Genomic DNA, 15,189 nt, shown 5'->3' on the forward strand with positions numbered 1-15,189 from the left:
GGTCAGATTATTAAACTCAAACAGCCCCGTAATCATACCATTTGAGTGGGCTTTAGGTACTTTTCACATCTGCAGCTTAGTATTGTGAAGGGTATGCGTTTATTCGGAGAAAGCTTTGTAATAATTTTGACCCGTAATTTATTTATTGCCCTCCGAATGCAGTCGTCTATGCAGATGCTCTCTCCCATTATCTGTGGGGCAGGTGCACAGCATGTTGAAAGACAGCTAATTAGGATTTGCTGAAAGATATGCAAAAACTGTGGGCTTATAACAAAGCCAAGTTCATTGTTAAACAATGTTTTACTGTGTTTGTATGATTTGTCTAAATCTTAGGGATACTGAAATGAATGTTGTGGTTATAAGTAGATTGCAAATAGGGCTGTGGTGGTTTTTAACTTCATAATGCTGTTATAACCAAGGAACCTAGATGTAAAACTTTACAAATCTCTGTAAATGTTCTAGTATGCATTTTGGATTAAAAACAAGAATGAGCAATTTTTAAATTACCGTTTTTCCAACTTTAAATCTGAAGATATCAAGATATTTTGGTAACTACACAGTCAAATTCGTTCTGGCCCTTGCAGATTTAGGTTCATTAAAATGTTTATAGGTGCCCAGAGGAGTAGGTGTTATAATTGGAAGCCATGTGTGACTTTGGCAGGTTAGTAAGCTAAGTAATAGTGGGTGAATAGATAGATGGGACAAGGAATAAAATAGCAATCTTGAATGTAAGGTAATATGAACAGAAATATTCAAATTAACAATAATTTTTGGAAACTAGATATTAACTATTTAAAGATCCATAATCATGACTTTGCTTAGTAGAGAAAGAAATTTGATTCACTTTTCCAACTATAGGTATGAAAATGACTTCAGTATTGATAAATAGCCTTCTCAATGTTGCCTAATTATACAGTGCTTTAGTACTTTTCATCCAAAGGAGTATGAACTTTTTGTTAGGAAGTGATTTTTCTGATTAGATTTGATGCACATAATTTGTAAAGTAAACGCAGAAGGATTGCATTCAAACATTTTTCCTGTATTTGAGGCAAACACTGAAGTGTTGATTTAGTTATGATTTTAGAAGAGATATTATTCATCACAAGGGGGAAATATTATACCAGCTAAAAATACATTCTTATAATTATTTTTATTTGTGTCCACTACTACTGACTTTAAGGATTGCTTCCTGTTGGTATAGTGGTATTGGGAATGCATATTAGGAATGTATAAAAGTGTCATGTCTTTTGCATTTCTTCCTGATGAATTTCCTTCTTCTGTCTCCCTAATAGTCTGCTTCCTTGTGTATTAAGTCACTGAACATGTTGTTTGCCACGCTTGTGCAGGGAAGTGTAATAATTTTGACTGTGGATGTTGATCTGCTATTAAAGAACCTCACCAAATATCCATAGGGAAAAGATCAATATGTTTAAGTACAAGGTGGAAAACTAGAAACCTGGAGGAATCTTGAGGGCAGATAAAAAAATCACCTTTTCTGGAGAAGCACCAGTATCTGTATAAATAGAAAAAAGAAACAATGAACACATGAAAGTGTGAGCAAACCTTTAGTTTAAGAAGGAGAAACTTAGAAGCTGAGTCCAAATGTAAGATAAGACGTTGCTCAGTGAGTCCTCACTGCATGCCAGATGCACAAAAAACTTGGTATGTGGAACTACAAGTGTGTCAAGGCCATGAGATTTTAACATCTAACAAAGTGAATTGGATGGAAAGAAAATCAAAGATGTTAAATTAAAAATACCAGTGTAACCAGTATTTGCCAGATCTGGAAGAAATAGCAAATACACGTTTTTCTATTTTTGATTAGCAGCAATGTTGATACTGATTTTATCTTATTTAGAGAGTTATCTAACTTTCTGGTTCCCTAAATGAATTTATTGTCTTAGTATATTACAGTTTTCAAACCTTATTTATTTACCTCTGACCAGGCACCAGATATAATTTTAAATTATTGTGAGTTAGTTTTATTACCCAGTTGAAATTATTCTGAAGTATATTTTTAAATGAAAGTGACAGCTTTAAAGTGTTTTGAGGGAGGAAATTAAAGTTGTGTGTTTGAGTTAAGACAACCAAGAGCTCTGTCATGCTGTGGGTGTAATTCAGGACATCTAGGAATGAAATCTGTTCTTAAAAGAATTGATGGTAGTTTTAGGTTAGCATATAAAATCACGGAGCTGGTGCTCAGCTGAGTACTTGGCAGCTTATAGATGTTACTGTCATGTAAGTTACACTAGACACAGAGTGTGCACCACTGTGGATAAACAACAACAGGCACAGAGGAAAAAGGCAGCATCCAAATGCCGACATGCAAGATGCCAACTCCCCTCCTCCCCCTTCCCCAAGATGCCTTGTAACTAAGTGTGGGGAACCTGCTTTTAAACAGATTTACAGAGGTTAATTGGGCTGGGATATTTTAGATTATGTTACACATTAATGAAAATGCTGATTTTGAGCTGTCATGACTCCAGTGCTTTTTATACCATGATAATTATTTTAAAACTTTGTCTTCTGTGTTGTTGAAAACATCTTGGCAGAAAGCCTGTGTGACCTGATTAAACCTATGAATTGTCAGCTGTGATCTATAGTTCTCAGATGAGGTTGCTGACTGGGCATCACTTAGGAAGTTCTTGATTTAAAAGCAAAATTACATGGAGACTACTGTGCCCAGCACTGGATTGCCATTTCAATGGTACATTTTTAATACTATATTTAGGGTCCTGATTGCATAGATTGCTTAACAGATTCATTCACTAGTATATATATATATTTTTTTCAATAATATATACTTTTAAAGCATAGCTAATTACTTCATAACATATGAATTTCTCTTCTCCCCTTGAAATTATACAATGGAGACTCCCGTCTAATTCTGTTTATTTTCTAATTTTTGGATATAGTTTGTGAATGAATTATTCCATGGGATTTTTAGATTCTGTTCTTCCAATCATACAGAAAAAAAAAAAAAAACAGAATAACTACCTTTAGACGTGTTTGTTTGACATCCTTGGAATTATTTTTGTCCTCTCAAAATCCCAAAGTTTTTACCCCCTTCCCATTTTATGCTTAAAGCATCTAAATTTGGGAAGATTGACGTTAGAATATTCTGAGCCGCAGTTACCTTTTTCCAGCAATCCAATCTAGGATAAATTGAGAGGGTGTAATATTAGGAAATCTAGGATGCATGTAAATATTCTCTCAAAGAATTTTCATACTCACGCTTATTGGTAAATGTGAACAAAGAAATTCTCAGCATGAATTGTAGTGCACTAATGTTGTTTGATCATTTTCTCAAATAAACAAAATACTCACACTATTTGTCCTATTTCTCGCTTCTTCTCTCTCTGTCTCTCTCTTTCCTTGAAGGTCTCAGCATCAGAGGAGCCCAGGAGGAGGACCCTCCCGACCCCCAGCTAATGAGACTGGACAATATGCTTTTGGCAGAAGGGGTTTCAGGTCCTGAGAAAGGTGGGGGATCGGCGGCAGCAGCTGCAGCCGCGGCAGCCTCTGGAGGTTCTTCAGATAACTCTATTGAACACTCAGATTACAGAGCCAAATTGACCCAGATCAGACAAATCTATCACACAGAACTGGAGAAATATGAACAGGTCAGCAGCCGCCACTCTCATAGTCCTGCACAAACCCTCTGTTGCTCTTCCATTAGACTGCACTAACCAATTCTGAGGGCTGTGAGGGGTAGGTGTTAACACGAAGAGCAAAATAAATAAGGTCAATGCAAAAACCCAAGTGAATTGCTGGATTCATGAAATGAAGTCCCTTTGAGATTTCGGAGGTGAAGCTGAACCTATTTTATCCCATTCACTTGTTTTCGTTTTACCCATTGCTCACATTCACGCACCCTTACTACCACACCTGCAACCATCCTTCCCCTCTAACCTCACTGCTTGGTGCCCTTCAAAGCTCGGGGTAATTAACATTTACACACTGGCCTTGTTCATGAGTTTTAACAACTTTCAGAGGAAGCGCTGCACAGTGAACTCTTCCTCCTATGCTGTGAGCTCCAGATCCTCCTGGGAATTAATTCTTATGGATTGTGCCAGAATATAGGGGAGGGAGCTAACCGTCACAAAGCAAGCAGGCTCTGGCCTTTCTCTCTGAAGAGGAGACTCCCAGGATAATTCTAGGTAACCTCGGGCTGGGAATACTAGGCATTGTGTGCTAAATTCCTGATTAGAAAGAGAGTGTAGATTAAAAATGCTATTCTCAGCACTTACATTAACCATACTTCACTGAATCTAAGGCATCTTTGATTTTAAGTTGTGTCACTGTTTATGTACCACCAAGGAAAAGTAACTATAACATGCCGTTGACTATAAAATGCTTCCAAACTTCAGAGATGTTAAAAGGTGGGAAAAAAGAAGTTAAGTCTTAGCTTCAATGAAATAAGGTAAAATGTTGATAGTTTGTTTTAAACATATTTTAGTTGTTAGTAAACCTGAAATCCTGTTTAGTTTGAAGAATTCTCACTAGCAGATAATAAAAAAAAACAAACAAACCATTATTATAGGAAAAAAAAATGTGTCCAAAAAGAAAGATAACATTATTAAGTTGAATCCTGTGAAATTGCCAAGTTTTTAGGTCAAAAACAGTATTGGCAGTTTTATAGAGCCCAACCTAGAATAAGACACTGCCTGGACATCCATCACTCAGATAAATAGTGTCAGTATTTTGCCAACCTTATTTTGCCTATTACACACACACACACACACACACACACACACACACACACACACACCCCTACCTACCTACCTACCTACCTACCTACCTACCTTGTTCTGGTTTTGGTGGAGTGTTTTCAAGCAAGGCTTAGGCATCATACCATTTCATCCACAGACACTTCACTGTACAGTCAGGCACTTCTTAAAGGCGGAACACTTTAGTAAGATGTGGGTCTCCTGGTCAGTTTTATTACTGATTTTTTTCTGAGTTCCCTGTGTAGTTTCAGTAGTATATGTTATTTTTTTCATTGTCTTCTCAAGTATTCTGGATGTGGTGGCATTAAGCAAATGTAGGATTCTGTTCCAGAGGTGAGTGTGTTTTGAGGAAGGGTAGAAAATTTATGTAGCTTTATGTTAAAATATAATATAAATTAATATTATAAGATACGTGTTTGGTTTTTTTTCTGAATAGTACTTTCTGGGGTCTCAAACTGTATCTCTAGTCTCGTTGGTAGGAATTTTTGGTAGAAGATGTGCAAATAAGAATTTTGGAAAAATTATCTTGTGTGTGTATATGCAAAAAAATGGAGCTTTCTGATTTGACATATGAATAATTGAGAGTAAACAAAATAAGTCATGGTTGAAAAAGTTGCCCTGAGCATAAACAGAAGAAAATGATTCCAATTTGTAGCATAATCTTAATCGCATAACTTTGTTAAATACATCTATACATACTTACTAAATAAATACCACCAGTCACCTTGCATGGAAAGATCTATATAGTATTAGGGACCAAATGGCCCGACTTTTTTGGCTCAGAAATTAAGGTGATTTCCTTACTGTCTCCTGCCATGGTTCCTCACATCAACTTCGTCTGTAGCCCTGCTGGAAGTTAGGTGAGGCTGTCATTAGTCACTGTCACCAGGGGGATTTCTTTGCTTTTCCTTTGAGAACACACACAAGTTCTTCATAAGTTAATCTATACTATGTATATTTGGAATTTTTGGATTAAATATCATATTGGGAAATAATGAGTTTTAAAGTATAATGAGGAATCTTATTTCCCAATATATTCAGTAACCTAATAAAAACCGTTTAAGTATATATTTCCTTGCTCATTTTTAACACTTTGGGAAGGAAAAATACAGACATGAAATTGCTGCAGTATTATGAACAAATAAATAGATGGAGTGTGATGACTGGTTGGCTGAATAACAGAATTTAAGTTTACAGATTTTCTTCTGTAGGTTCTGAATTTTCAGTTCTAGAAACAACACAGCAGCATTTATTTCTCTTGAGTTGTCTTTGGGGCTGGATTTTATAGCTCTTCTGCCTGTAGTTCCTAAGTTATTAGATCAGTGAGTTTTAACAGAAGATAGTCAATTGTTTTTTTGTTTGTTTGCTTTTTACAAGTTTTTGGTATACAAGTTGTAGGCTTTATCTGGGATAGACCTCCTAGGGATATGCTTTGGAGCAACTAGGAGGGCTAAGCAGAACCAAGGGAGATGAGGGGATGGCATTTCCAAAATAGATGGCATTATAATTTCTATTTTATAGATGAGAAAATGAGACTCAAGTTAAATGGTTTGTCCAATGTCACACATCTGGTTAGTGTCCAAATCAGGTATTGAAATCAATTTCTGACAATATACCTTCCATTTCCATTGAATTATGCTTGCTACTTATATAGAATTGGAAAATAATTCAGTACATTCTGGTTGGTTCTCATTTGCCCATGTGGACTTGCATTTAGAATGGGATCAGAATACAGCTGGAAAAAACAACTATCTTAATCACTTTCCAGAAAGCATATTTTTCCTCCTAAAAGTGAACACAGGTATTCCAAGTGACAGAAGCCTGTTAGTAAATAGGAAGAACATACATGTTAAGGCAGTGGATTCATCAGAAAATTGTGTTGAGTCTTTTACTGAGAGAAATAAACTACATTGGAATCTTAGAGCTATTCACTCTACTGTGTTTTGCAACGAAGCTGTAATGAAAATGTATCTGAAGCCTGTTTAGATTTAGATTGCCATAAAATTAACAAACACTACCACTGCAGTAAATTAAAGTACCTTATAAGCACAGCCACATTTACAAAGCTAAGCAGACTAGAGCTACACTTTGAGCAAAATTAAATCCAAGCCACAAGGCTCAGTTTTATGTGTGTGTTTTAGGAATGGTACGGTCTTTAAAATCCTGTCCTTTTTTTCCCTCCAGAAAATATCCTTTGATCGTATGTCTTCGTTACATAGGCTCAGATAAAATGATTTTTGATGATAACCATCTAAATTCACTTATACACACTTTTGAAATATTAGGCATAGAATATATAGTACAGTAAGGTTCTTGAATATTACTACCACCCAAAACGAAACAAAACTATTTTACTTTTCTCTTGTTGATCCTGACACCCAACAGGAATATATAATTTTCCAGAGTTTGCAGCTCCTGTCTTACAACACTTCGTTTGGGGTACATTGCTTCCCTCTTTGGCTATGAAAAAAAAAACAAACCCGGTTGCTTCTTTGTCTTTTTGTTGATTAGCTACAAGTTTTGAAAAACGCTTTTACACTACCTTTCAAAAATAGTCTTACAAGTAAGGGCCCAACTGTTAGAATAAGTGAATTCCTAATGAACTTGAGCCTAGGGTCCTGGGAAGCCTGATTTTAAGAATTGAGGGTCTTCTGGCTTCCTCCACCTCTCTTCCAAAGGGAAATGGACACATGGTTTTTGCGAATGAAATTTGACTTAGACATTTGTTCTCAGTTAAAAAGAAAAAGATATATCATGCCCTGTGCCGCTCTCCCACTTTGCTTGTACCAGAAGAAATGCTTGTACACAGGCAATTCACTTCATAATTTACAGCTGCTATAATAGAGATGACATATTGAAAGCTATCTACTATAATTATATTGAAATACATTTTTGCTGAAGGCGAAAGTGTTGTAAGGGTCCCAACCCTCCCCGAGCATCTGGGAACCTGCTTCCCGGGTTCACAGATGTCTTTTGAATTCACCTCAAATCAGGTAAAGCACTGCAAGCAAGCATGTACACCAAATGTGCCCAAGACTAACCAGGTAATGTTTAGCTACTACCAGACTTTCAGACTGCAAGGACTTAATCGTGGGAGGAATGGAAATTGAGTGTGGAGCCTAAACCATTGTAAAAGCATGTCCTTGTGCTTGTCGAGGATCTCAACGTTATGTGCTTACATTTGCTGGCAAAATCTCCTTTGCTTGTAAAGGAGTTTTATTTTTATCAGGTTAAAAAAAATACTGATGTTATTACATGAGAGATTGTGTAGCTTAAGAGGCCAGACAGACAAAAGGGTACTCTCTGATGGAAACTTTATATTTCATTTTCCCAAGCAAGGCTTTGTCACCGATTGCTCCAAGGGAAAGGTTTTACTTCTTGTCAGCTTTCATGCTGGGTCTTTTCCTTGGCTGGAAAGTGTGTTTGAATGTTCCCCTTTTTTTCCTCCAAGTTTCTGCATTATTAGCTCTATGTACCAAATGTCTCTTTGACCACAAACTTGATTAATCAAATGACTTGTTTTAATATGTGAATACTCTTTTGTTTTCAGCTTCTGTCTGTATAATTCAGGAAGTGGGAAGGCCTGACTGTATTAACTGTATTAGGTAATCAGAGTAGGGACTGCTTGCGGAATAGCTAACATATACAAAATATGAATTTCGTAAAATTGCCATTTTCATTGTCAACAATAACTGCCATTTATTAAATATTAATTACGTCCTAGGCTCTGTGCACAGACCTTAGCATGTATAATATAATCCTTATGAAACCCTTACGAGATAGGTCCCTAAATCATGTAATTAGGTAAGAAGTGTTGAGGTACAGTAGATATTTCATCTTTGTGGCTGCTCCTTACACATATTTGTCTCATTCCACTTGGATTAGGAAAAATCTTTAGGTGTTGACTTTTATCCAAAACAAGAAGAATTTGTTGATTTAATAAACATTCCATAAATACAAAATCTATGATATTGGACCAGAGTTACTTGCAAGGTTATAAAGACAGCTAGAAAATGGATGCATGCAAATTTGAGAGGCAATAACTTTTAATAGAGATTTATTCTCTTTGAAAAGTGGATTTTAGAATGGGGGTATCATGATCTGTTGACTACAGTCAGCTTCTCTAGATGGTTACAAAAGACCAGTTCGGTTGTTAGATCTGATCACTTACCCATTTTAAAGCTTCCTCTAAAGTCAGTGCTTGCTCACTGTCTGATTTTATATTTTTACATTTGTTGATGTGAATTTACAGGCAAGAAAGGGATTGAGTCTTGAATTCACAACTGAAAAAAGCACCGCCACACAACTTTAACTCGGCACTCTGAAAACTTTGAGTGTGAACCAAATATGTATGGATATTGAGGAGACAGTTTTACTAGCCAATAAATATCATTAAAAACATTATCCAAATAGTTCAAATCCTTAACTGGTTTTGGGTTTTTAAGGAGAAGGGAACCAATGACAAGGAGAAAGGCTCATAATAAGAATTGATTGAAAATGTTTTTATCAGGCAGATCTTTTCATACTTTGTGTTCAGTTAACTATGTTCTTGCAATGTGTGTTTTAAAACACAAGCAAAAATGCATCCTAGATAGCTTCAACATCTGGATTAAAAGAAAAAGAGGCTTCTGCCATTGCTTTAGCTCAGAAAATTCAAGGAGTCGAAACTCTCATTTCCTAAATATTCTAATTAACCAAGGTGTTACTACATTTGTATTGTGGACATTGACCAGAAATTTTTTTAACCGATAATTTCACCTGGAAAAATAATAAGGCAATGAAAAATTTCTCCAAAGTCTATTTTAATACTCTAGTCTTGTAAGTGTGATTGAGGTTGTGATAAATGAGCATCCCACATTATAAACGGCATCGATGCTAGTATGTGGTTGGGTGGCCCTTCAAAACAACTCTGCAATCATTTGATCATTCTTACTGCATTTATCTGCTTAAAAAATGTATACCTTTTAAGGAATAGAAGATGAGGCAGTACTGTGCTCTGCTCTGAAACTGGTACAGATGATGCTGTAAATGAGGCTGTAATTTACTTTCAGTGGTATAAAGGAAAAAAATCACTTTGCCTAAAGTGTATGCATCTTTCTTAAGGGTGTACCCAGATTTTAATTATCTAAATGTAAATACTTAACGAATTTTACTTAGAGTAATGAGCTAAAGTGCACACTACATAAATGAGATGTTCTAATTAATCATGTATGAACTACTGGTTTAAAGAAAAGCTATGTGAATTCTGTGAATGTTGGGCTATTGCCAAATTGCTAATCAGCATTTGCATTCATAGATGAGTTCACTTAATAAGTTGTGAGACATTCAGCAAATGTTTTAGGAAATTATGAGTTTTTAGATGCAGAAAGTTTTTGCTTTTAACCCTTTTTTTCCCCTCACATGCTTCCTAGAAACCATAGGCAAACTTTCTTTCTGGAGAGATTAAAATGCAGCCAGAGAAAAACGTAAGAGAGCTTGCATCTCAGGGATCATTCACATAGGAGTTTTGAATTATTTATCAAGACGTACACCCTGTCAAAGATATATGTTACCATAATGTGCAAGCTAGGTTTTTAGGAATTTGCAATGTTCTGTGTGCAAATTACAAATGCTTCCATACTCCAGTGCCGCAGTACTCCAGCCTTTTGGTCTTAAGACCTAGACTCTTAGAACTTATTGGAGACCCCCAAGAGCTTTTGTTTGGTGGATTATATCTGTCAACATTTATTATAATGGAAATTAAAACTCAGAAATATTAAAAGGATTCATTCATTAATCTTAAAATAGCAATAATGAATCATTATATGTTAACCTAAATACCATTTTTGTAAAAACCTGTTATTTTCCCAAAAGCCTCAGCATCTATTGAGAAGAATGACATTGTTTTTATATTCTTGCAAACTCTTTAATGTTGGGCTCAATAGAAGTCACCTGGATCTTAAATGTGCTTCTGCAGTCAATCTGTTGTCATTGTGGTTGAAATAATACAAAGAACATCTGGATCTGGCCTCACACAAATATGTCATTGGAAAAGGCAGGAGTGGTAATAGCGTTTTCAGATAGCTGTGGACTTTCTTCTTTGATATTACACCAAAACTCGGCAAGCTGTAATTTCTTAAAGGTTAGTTACAGTGCAGAGTCTGAACCCATATCAATGAACTCTTTGTACTCTGTTCCTTTCAAATCCATTGGTCTAATATGCACTTGGAATGGGTCTTCTGCCTATGCATATTTTTGTAACATCATGCATTGATCATTTGGAAAGTATTGGTTCACTGAGTTACGTATATCTTCCAGTGTTGACACATTTCATTATATAATACCAAAATATGTTTATTAGTATCAACATCAAACTAATCAGAAAGTCCACGGAGAAACTGTTAAGCTAACAGTGGTGGATGCAAGTTTTCCAAAATTCTAATTTTCACTTGAAAGCTCAAATTCATTATGACAGACACTACTGTCAGCTCTTTTCCTTTACATGACAAGCACAGTTTGTTCATTTTTGAGGGCATCTGCCAAATACCCAAGTCTGAATAATTAGAATTTGTTGGTTTTGCTTTAAAAAGAAAAAATGGTGTCCCATGAAAAAAGCAGCTTTAGCTCACAACTTAAACAATCACATAAGTGCTTTTTCTCAAGGTAACTGTCTGTTGATATGCAGTAGATTGCTTTTTGTTTGTTTCCCATTTTGTCACACAGAATATTAACGACCTAGTGAAGGGCTGGGATATAATAAGATGAATAATTTCTCTTGCTTCACCAAGGACATTCATAAATGAAACTTTCTCTTTGCGTGTGTTTGTGTGAACGCAGGGTGGTGAAGGATAAACAAAGAAGCATCAAAGATTACTTAGTATTCGGTTTCCCAAAGAGTTTTTCTTAGCACATGGGTCCCCAAGATGCTATAGAGCTGTGCTGTCCAGTACGGTTACCACTAGCCACGTGTAGATGTCAAGCACTTGAAATCTGGCTAGTATGAGTTGAGATGTGCTATAAATGTAAAATACATACCGGGTTAGAAAGTGAACCAAAAGAGATAATGTAACATACATCACTAACTGTGTTTCTTAAATATTGGTTATGTGTTGAAATGTTCATAGTTTTCGTATATTGGGTTAAATAAAATTTTTTTTTTTTAATTTTTTTTTTCAACGTTTTTTTTTTTATTTATTTTTGGGACAGAGAGAGACAGAGCATGAACAGGGGAGGGGCAGAGAGAGAGGGAGACAGAATCGGAAACAGGCTCCAGGCTCCGAGCCATCAGCCCAGAGCCTGACGCGGGGCTCGAACTCACGGACCGTGAGATCGTGACCTGGCTGAAGTCGGACGCTTAACCGACTGCGCCACCAAGGCGCCCCATAAAATATATTTTTAAAATTAATTTCACCTGATTCTTTTTATTTTTTTAATGTGGCTATGAGAGGTTTTTTAAAATTTTATATGTGGCTTGCGATATATTTCTTTTGGACAGCACTACTCTAGAGAAAAGAGGTTTTATAACCAAATTTATTTGGGAAAAGTTGGCTATACCATTCCCCCTTGAAGATTTATTGTGCACATTGCTCTATTAGTATTGAGGAGTCTTGCAAAAAAAAAAAGCTTAAAAAATTTTTGCTTAACTCTGCATTTTCCAAATATACTATATTTTGGGACCATGTATTAACATTCTCTGGAACTAGCTATAGAAGTACATACTTTCTGATCCCAGTGTAGGGACATAGTTCTAGTCTAATTTTCTTCATTTTATTGATAACAAAACTGAGGGGTAGAGTTTGTCAAGTTATATCATTTTGAAATTATATGAACATCTCTTTAGAGAAAGCACAAGAAAAAATAAGTACATATATTTCTTGTCAGGATGACCACTTGTTTTCAGTTTGGCCTAAGGTAGATAAAGTAATATAATGGGGGACAGTCATAAGTCTGTTTTTATTTTGGTTTCCTTAAAGATAGAACTTCTGGTTTTAGAGCTACACAGTTCCTTGACATTTTACTATGTCGTAACCTAGGATAATAGTTCGTAGCCTTGTTTAGTTATAAACTGGCTAAGAATCTGAAAACAAAACTCCACAGTTGTCCCTTCAGGTATTACACAGGCACACACAACTTGGATAAGATTTCAGGGACTCCTAGACATTCTAAACTTATCCATGGACTCCAAGTTAAGAATCCCTCACATATAGTTCAGGGACAATGTATGTACAGATATTAATCAACATTACTCTCAAATTGTAATACGGCTGACCAATCAGTAGATGTTTATTGGATGCCCACTGTGTACAATGCATAATTCTACACTCCAAAGAATCCCATAAGTGTAACATAGGGTCACTGCTCACTTAAATTGCATAAGACCTAAGATATACCCCCCCAAAATCCTTTCATTGATAAGCAAGACTCATTTTACTTCACCTTAGAAATATTTATAGAAAAGCTCCCTAAAAGCTTAGAGTAACTGAAACACCCAGTGAACTTACTTGAAAGGTTAGTTCTCTAATGAGCAGTTAGAAAAACCATCATGTGCTATATGTGAGCCATGTTCAGGGTATCTATAGGGAAGTGGACATTATTATAGCTTCAAACTATGTCTTGCGGTGATCAATGATTGTTCTGTCTGCTCGCCCTACCAGGGGCATCTGTACAGTAAGATGCAGAATCTCCTGTCATGCCTTTTTAATGAAAATGCCAGAAGATGTTCTTTTTTTCAAGGGTGTAAACTGATGCTTTATTTACCAAAGCAGTACTAGATTTCAGCGTGGGCCCCGTTACTTGGTTTTATAGGTCTAAAAGAATATAGGTGAACTGAAACAAGGGCTGAGGATTGTTCACTTAGAAGCTCGAGACCCAGCTCTGATCCTTCTTTTCCTACTGCACGTCCCCTGAAGAGTTGAGCTGCTTTACCCATCTTCCACGGATGGCCCATATCTATGGATAAGGCGGACACCATAGCTAAATTTTACTGGGACGTTGGCATGCTTGACGTCCAAGGCCCTTTACATGCCAGGATGGATCTGAATCCCCTCTTCTTCTCTACATACTCTCTCTCATCCTCTGAACTTGCTGCATATTATTTCCGTGGTTTTTCTTGTGCCTAGCATTCTTCCTAGTTTCCATCTTTATCCACTTTTCAAAAATCCTACCTATTCTTTAAAGCCCAAATGTCACTGTGCCGTGAAGCCTGATGTGATCTCTGCCTCCACAGGAGGACACTCCTTCCTTGGAACTTAGGAAACACTTATTCATATCTTCCTGTGACACTTTGGAAAGACCGCCTTGTTTGAGAATTTTTTGTATATTTATTTTATCATAGTAAAGGCCGGGTCCACATCTTGCTCCTTTCTCTATACCTTAATAGCATCGGGAAGAGTTTGCACTCCATAGTCCTTCTGTAAACATTTGTTGAATAAATGTGGAACCCCAGAGAAAATAAGAGGTTCTTAGTATTGACAATAAACATATATTCCTACTTATCCATAGGAGTTGGTAGAGCATATCCTCCAGTGGGAAAACCTCATTTTGGAACTGGGAAAAGGGTGAGGGGAAGGACAGTTGAGTGCGATATGCCTCCTTTGCATGTCCAGGCCATTCATAGTTTCAGAATTCTTGCTGCCCCATCTAACTACCACTGCCATTTGACAAGTGTCTTAGTTTTCATTTTACCCTACCCACTGCATAACACCACTGGCAATTGCAAATGAGGTGGAAATTTAGATGTTAATGTTTGGGTGTGATAATCTAAAATACCAGATTCCTAAGGAGTGACTTTTTTTCCCCTTTACAGGCATGTAATGAATTCACTACACATGTGATGAACCTTCTCCGAGAGCAGAGTAGAACACGTCCCATTTCCCCAAAAGAAATTGAAAGAATGGTGGGCATCATCCATCGAAAATTTAGTTCCATTCAGATGCAGCTCAAACAAAGCACTTGTGAAGCAGTTATGATTTTAAGATCAAGGTTCCTTGATGCCAGGTATGTGAGGCCACAAATCTGTTGCATGGCTCCCCCCCCCCCTTCACTCCTTGTATATTATTTTCTGTAAAACTGGCCAGTTGGTCTTAGATTCTTCTTTAATTTGGGTATAAGAGCTCTTCTCTACAATAGATAGCTAATATCACCTCATGGTGCCTGCACTGTCAAGGTTCCTCTTGTTTGGGGGTGGACCTATTAGCTACCAGTTTGGTGACTCAGGAAACAGGATTTAGTGCTGCTACTAATGACTTAGGAAGATGGAGCCTATAATTCTGATGCTACCAAGTATTTTTAAGGATAATTTTCAGTATGTGTAACTCTGTACTTTAACAAAGGCTTGTGGTCTAAGAATTTCTTGATGTTACATCACCTGTGCACATTATAAGAAAATATTTGGAAATACTAGTGTCCCCAAGAAGGAAGTGGTGTTGTAGTTCATAGCAATTACCACAAAACTCCGCCTATCGTTGTTCCAAATCAGGGA

The 15,189-nt window shown here is 36.5% G+C and overlaps 1 protein-coding gene and 1 long non-coding RNA gene across 3 annotated transcripts in view; one reads left to right on the plus strand and one right to left on the minus strand.

Moving 5' to 3' along the window:
- Positions 1-15,189, plus strand: part of PBX3 (PBX homeobox 3) — a 220,034-nt gene that overhangs the window by 158,884 nt on the left and 45,961 nt on the right. For both annotated transcript variants that reach the window (XM_049637960.1, XM_049637970.1), the window contains exons 3-4: positions 3,382-3,623; positions 14,515-14,705. In XM_049637960.1, the coding sequence (XP_049493917.1) occupies positions 3,382-3,623; positions 14,515-14,705 (433 nt within the window). The remainder of the gene's footprint in view (positions 1-3,381; positions 3,624-14,514; positions 14,706-15,189) is intronic.
- The window catches only part of LOC125927585 (uncharacterized), a 77,587-nt gene that overhangs the window by 46,121 nt on the left and 16,277 nt on the right, over positions 1-15,189 (minus strand). The window lies entirely within an intron of this gene.

The sequence above is a fragment of the Panthera uncia genome, chromosome D4 (genome assembly GCF_023721935.1).
Source record: "Panthera uncia isolate 11264 chromosome D4, Puncia_PCG_1.0, whole genome shotgun sequence".
NCBI lineage: Eukaryota > Metazoa > Chordata > Mammalia > Carnivora > Felidae > Panthera > Panthera uncia.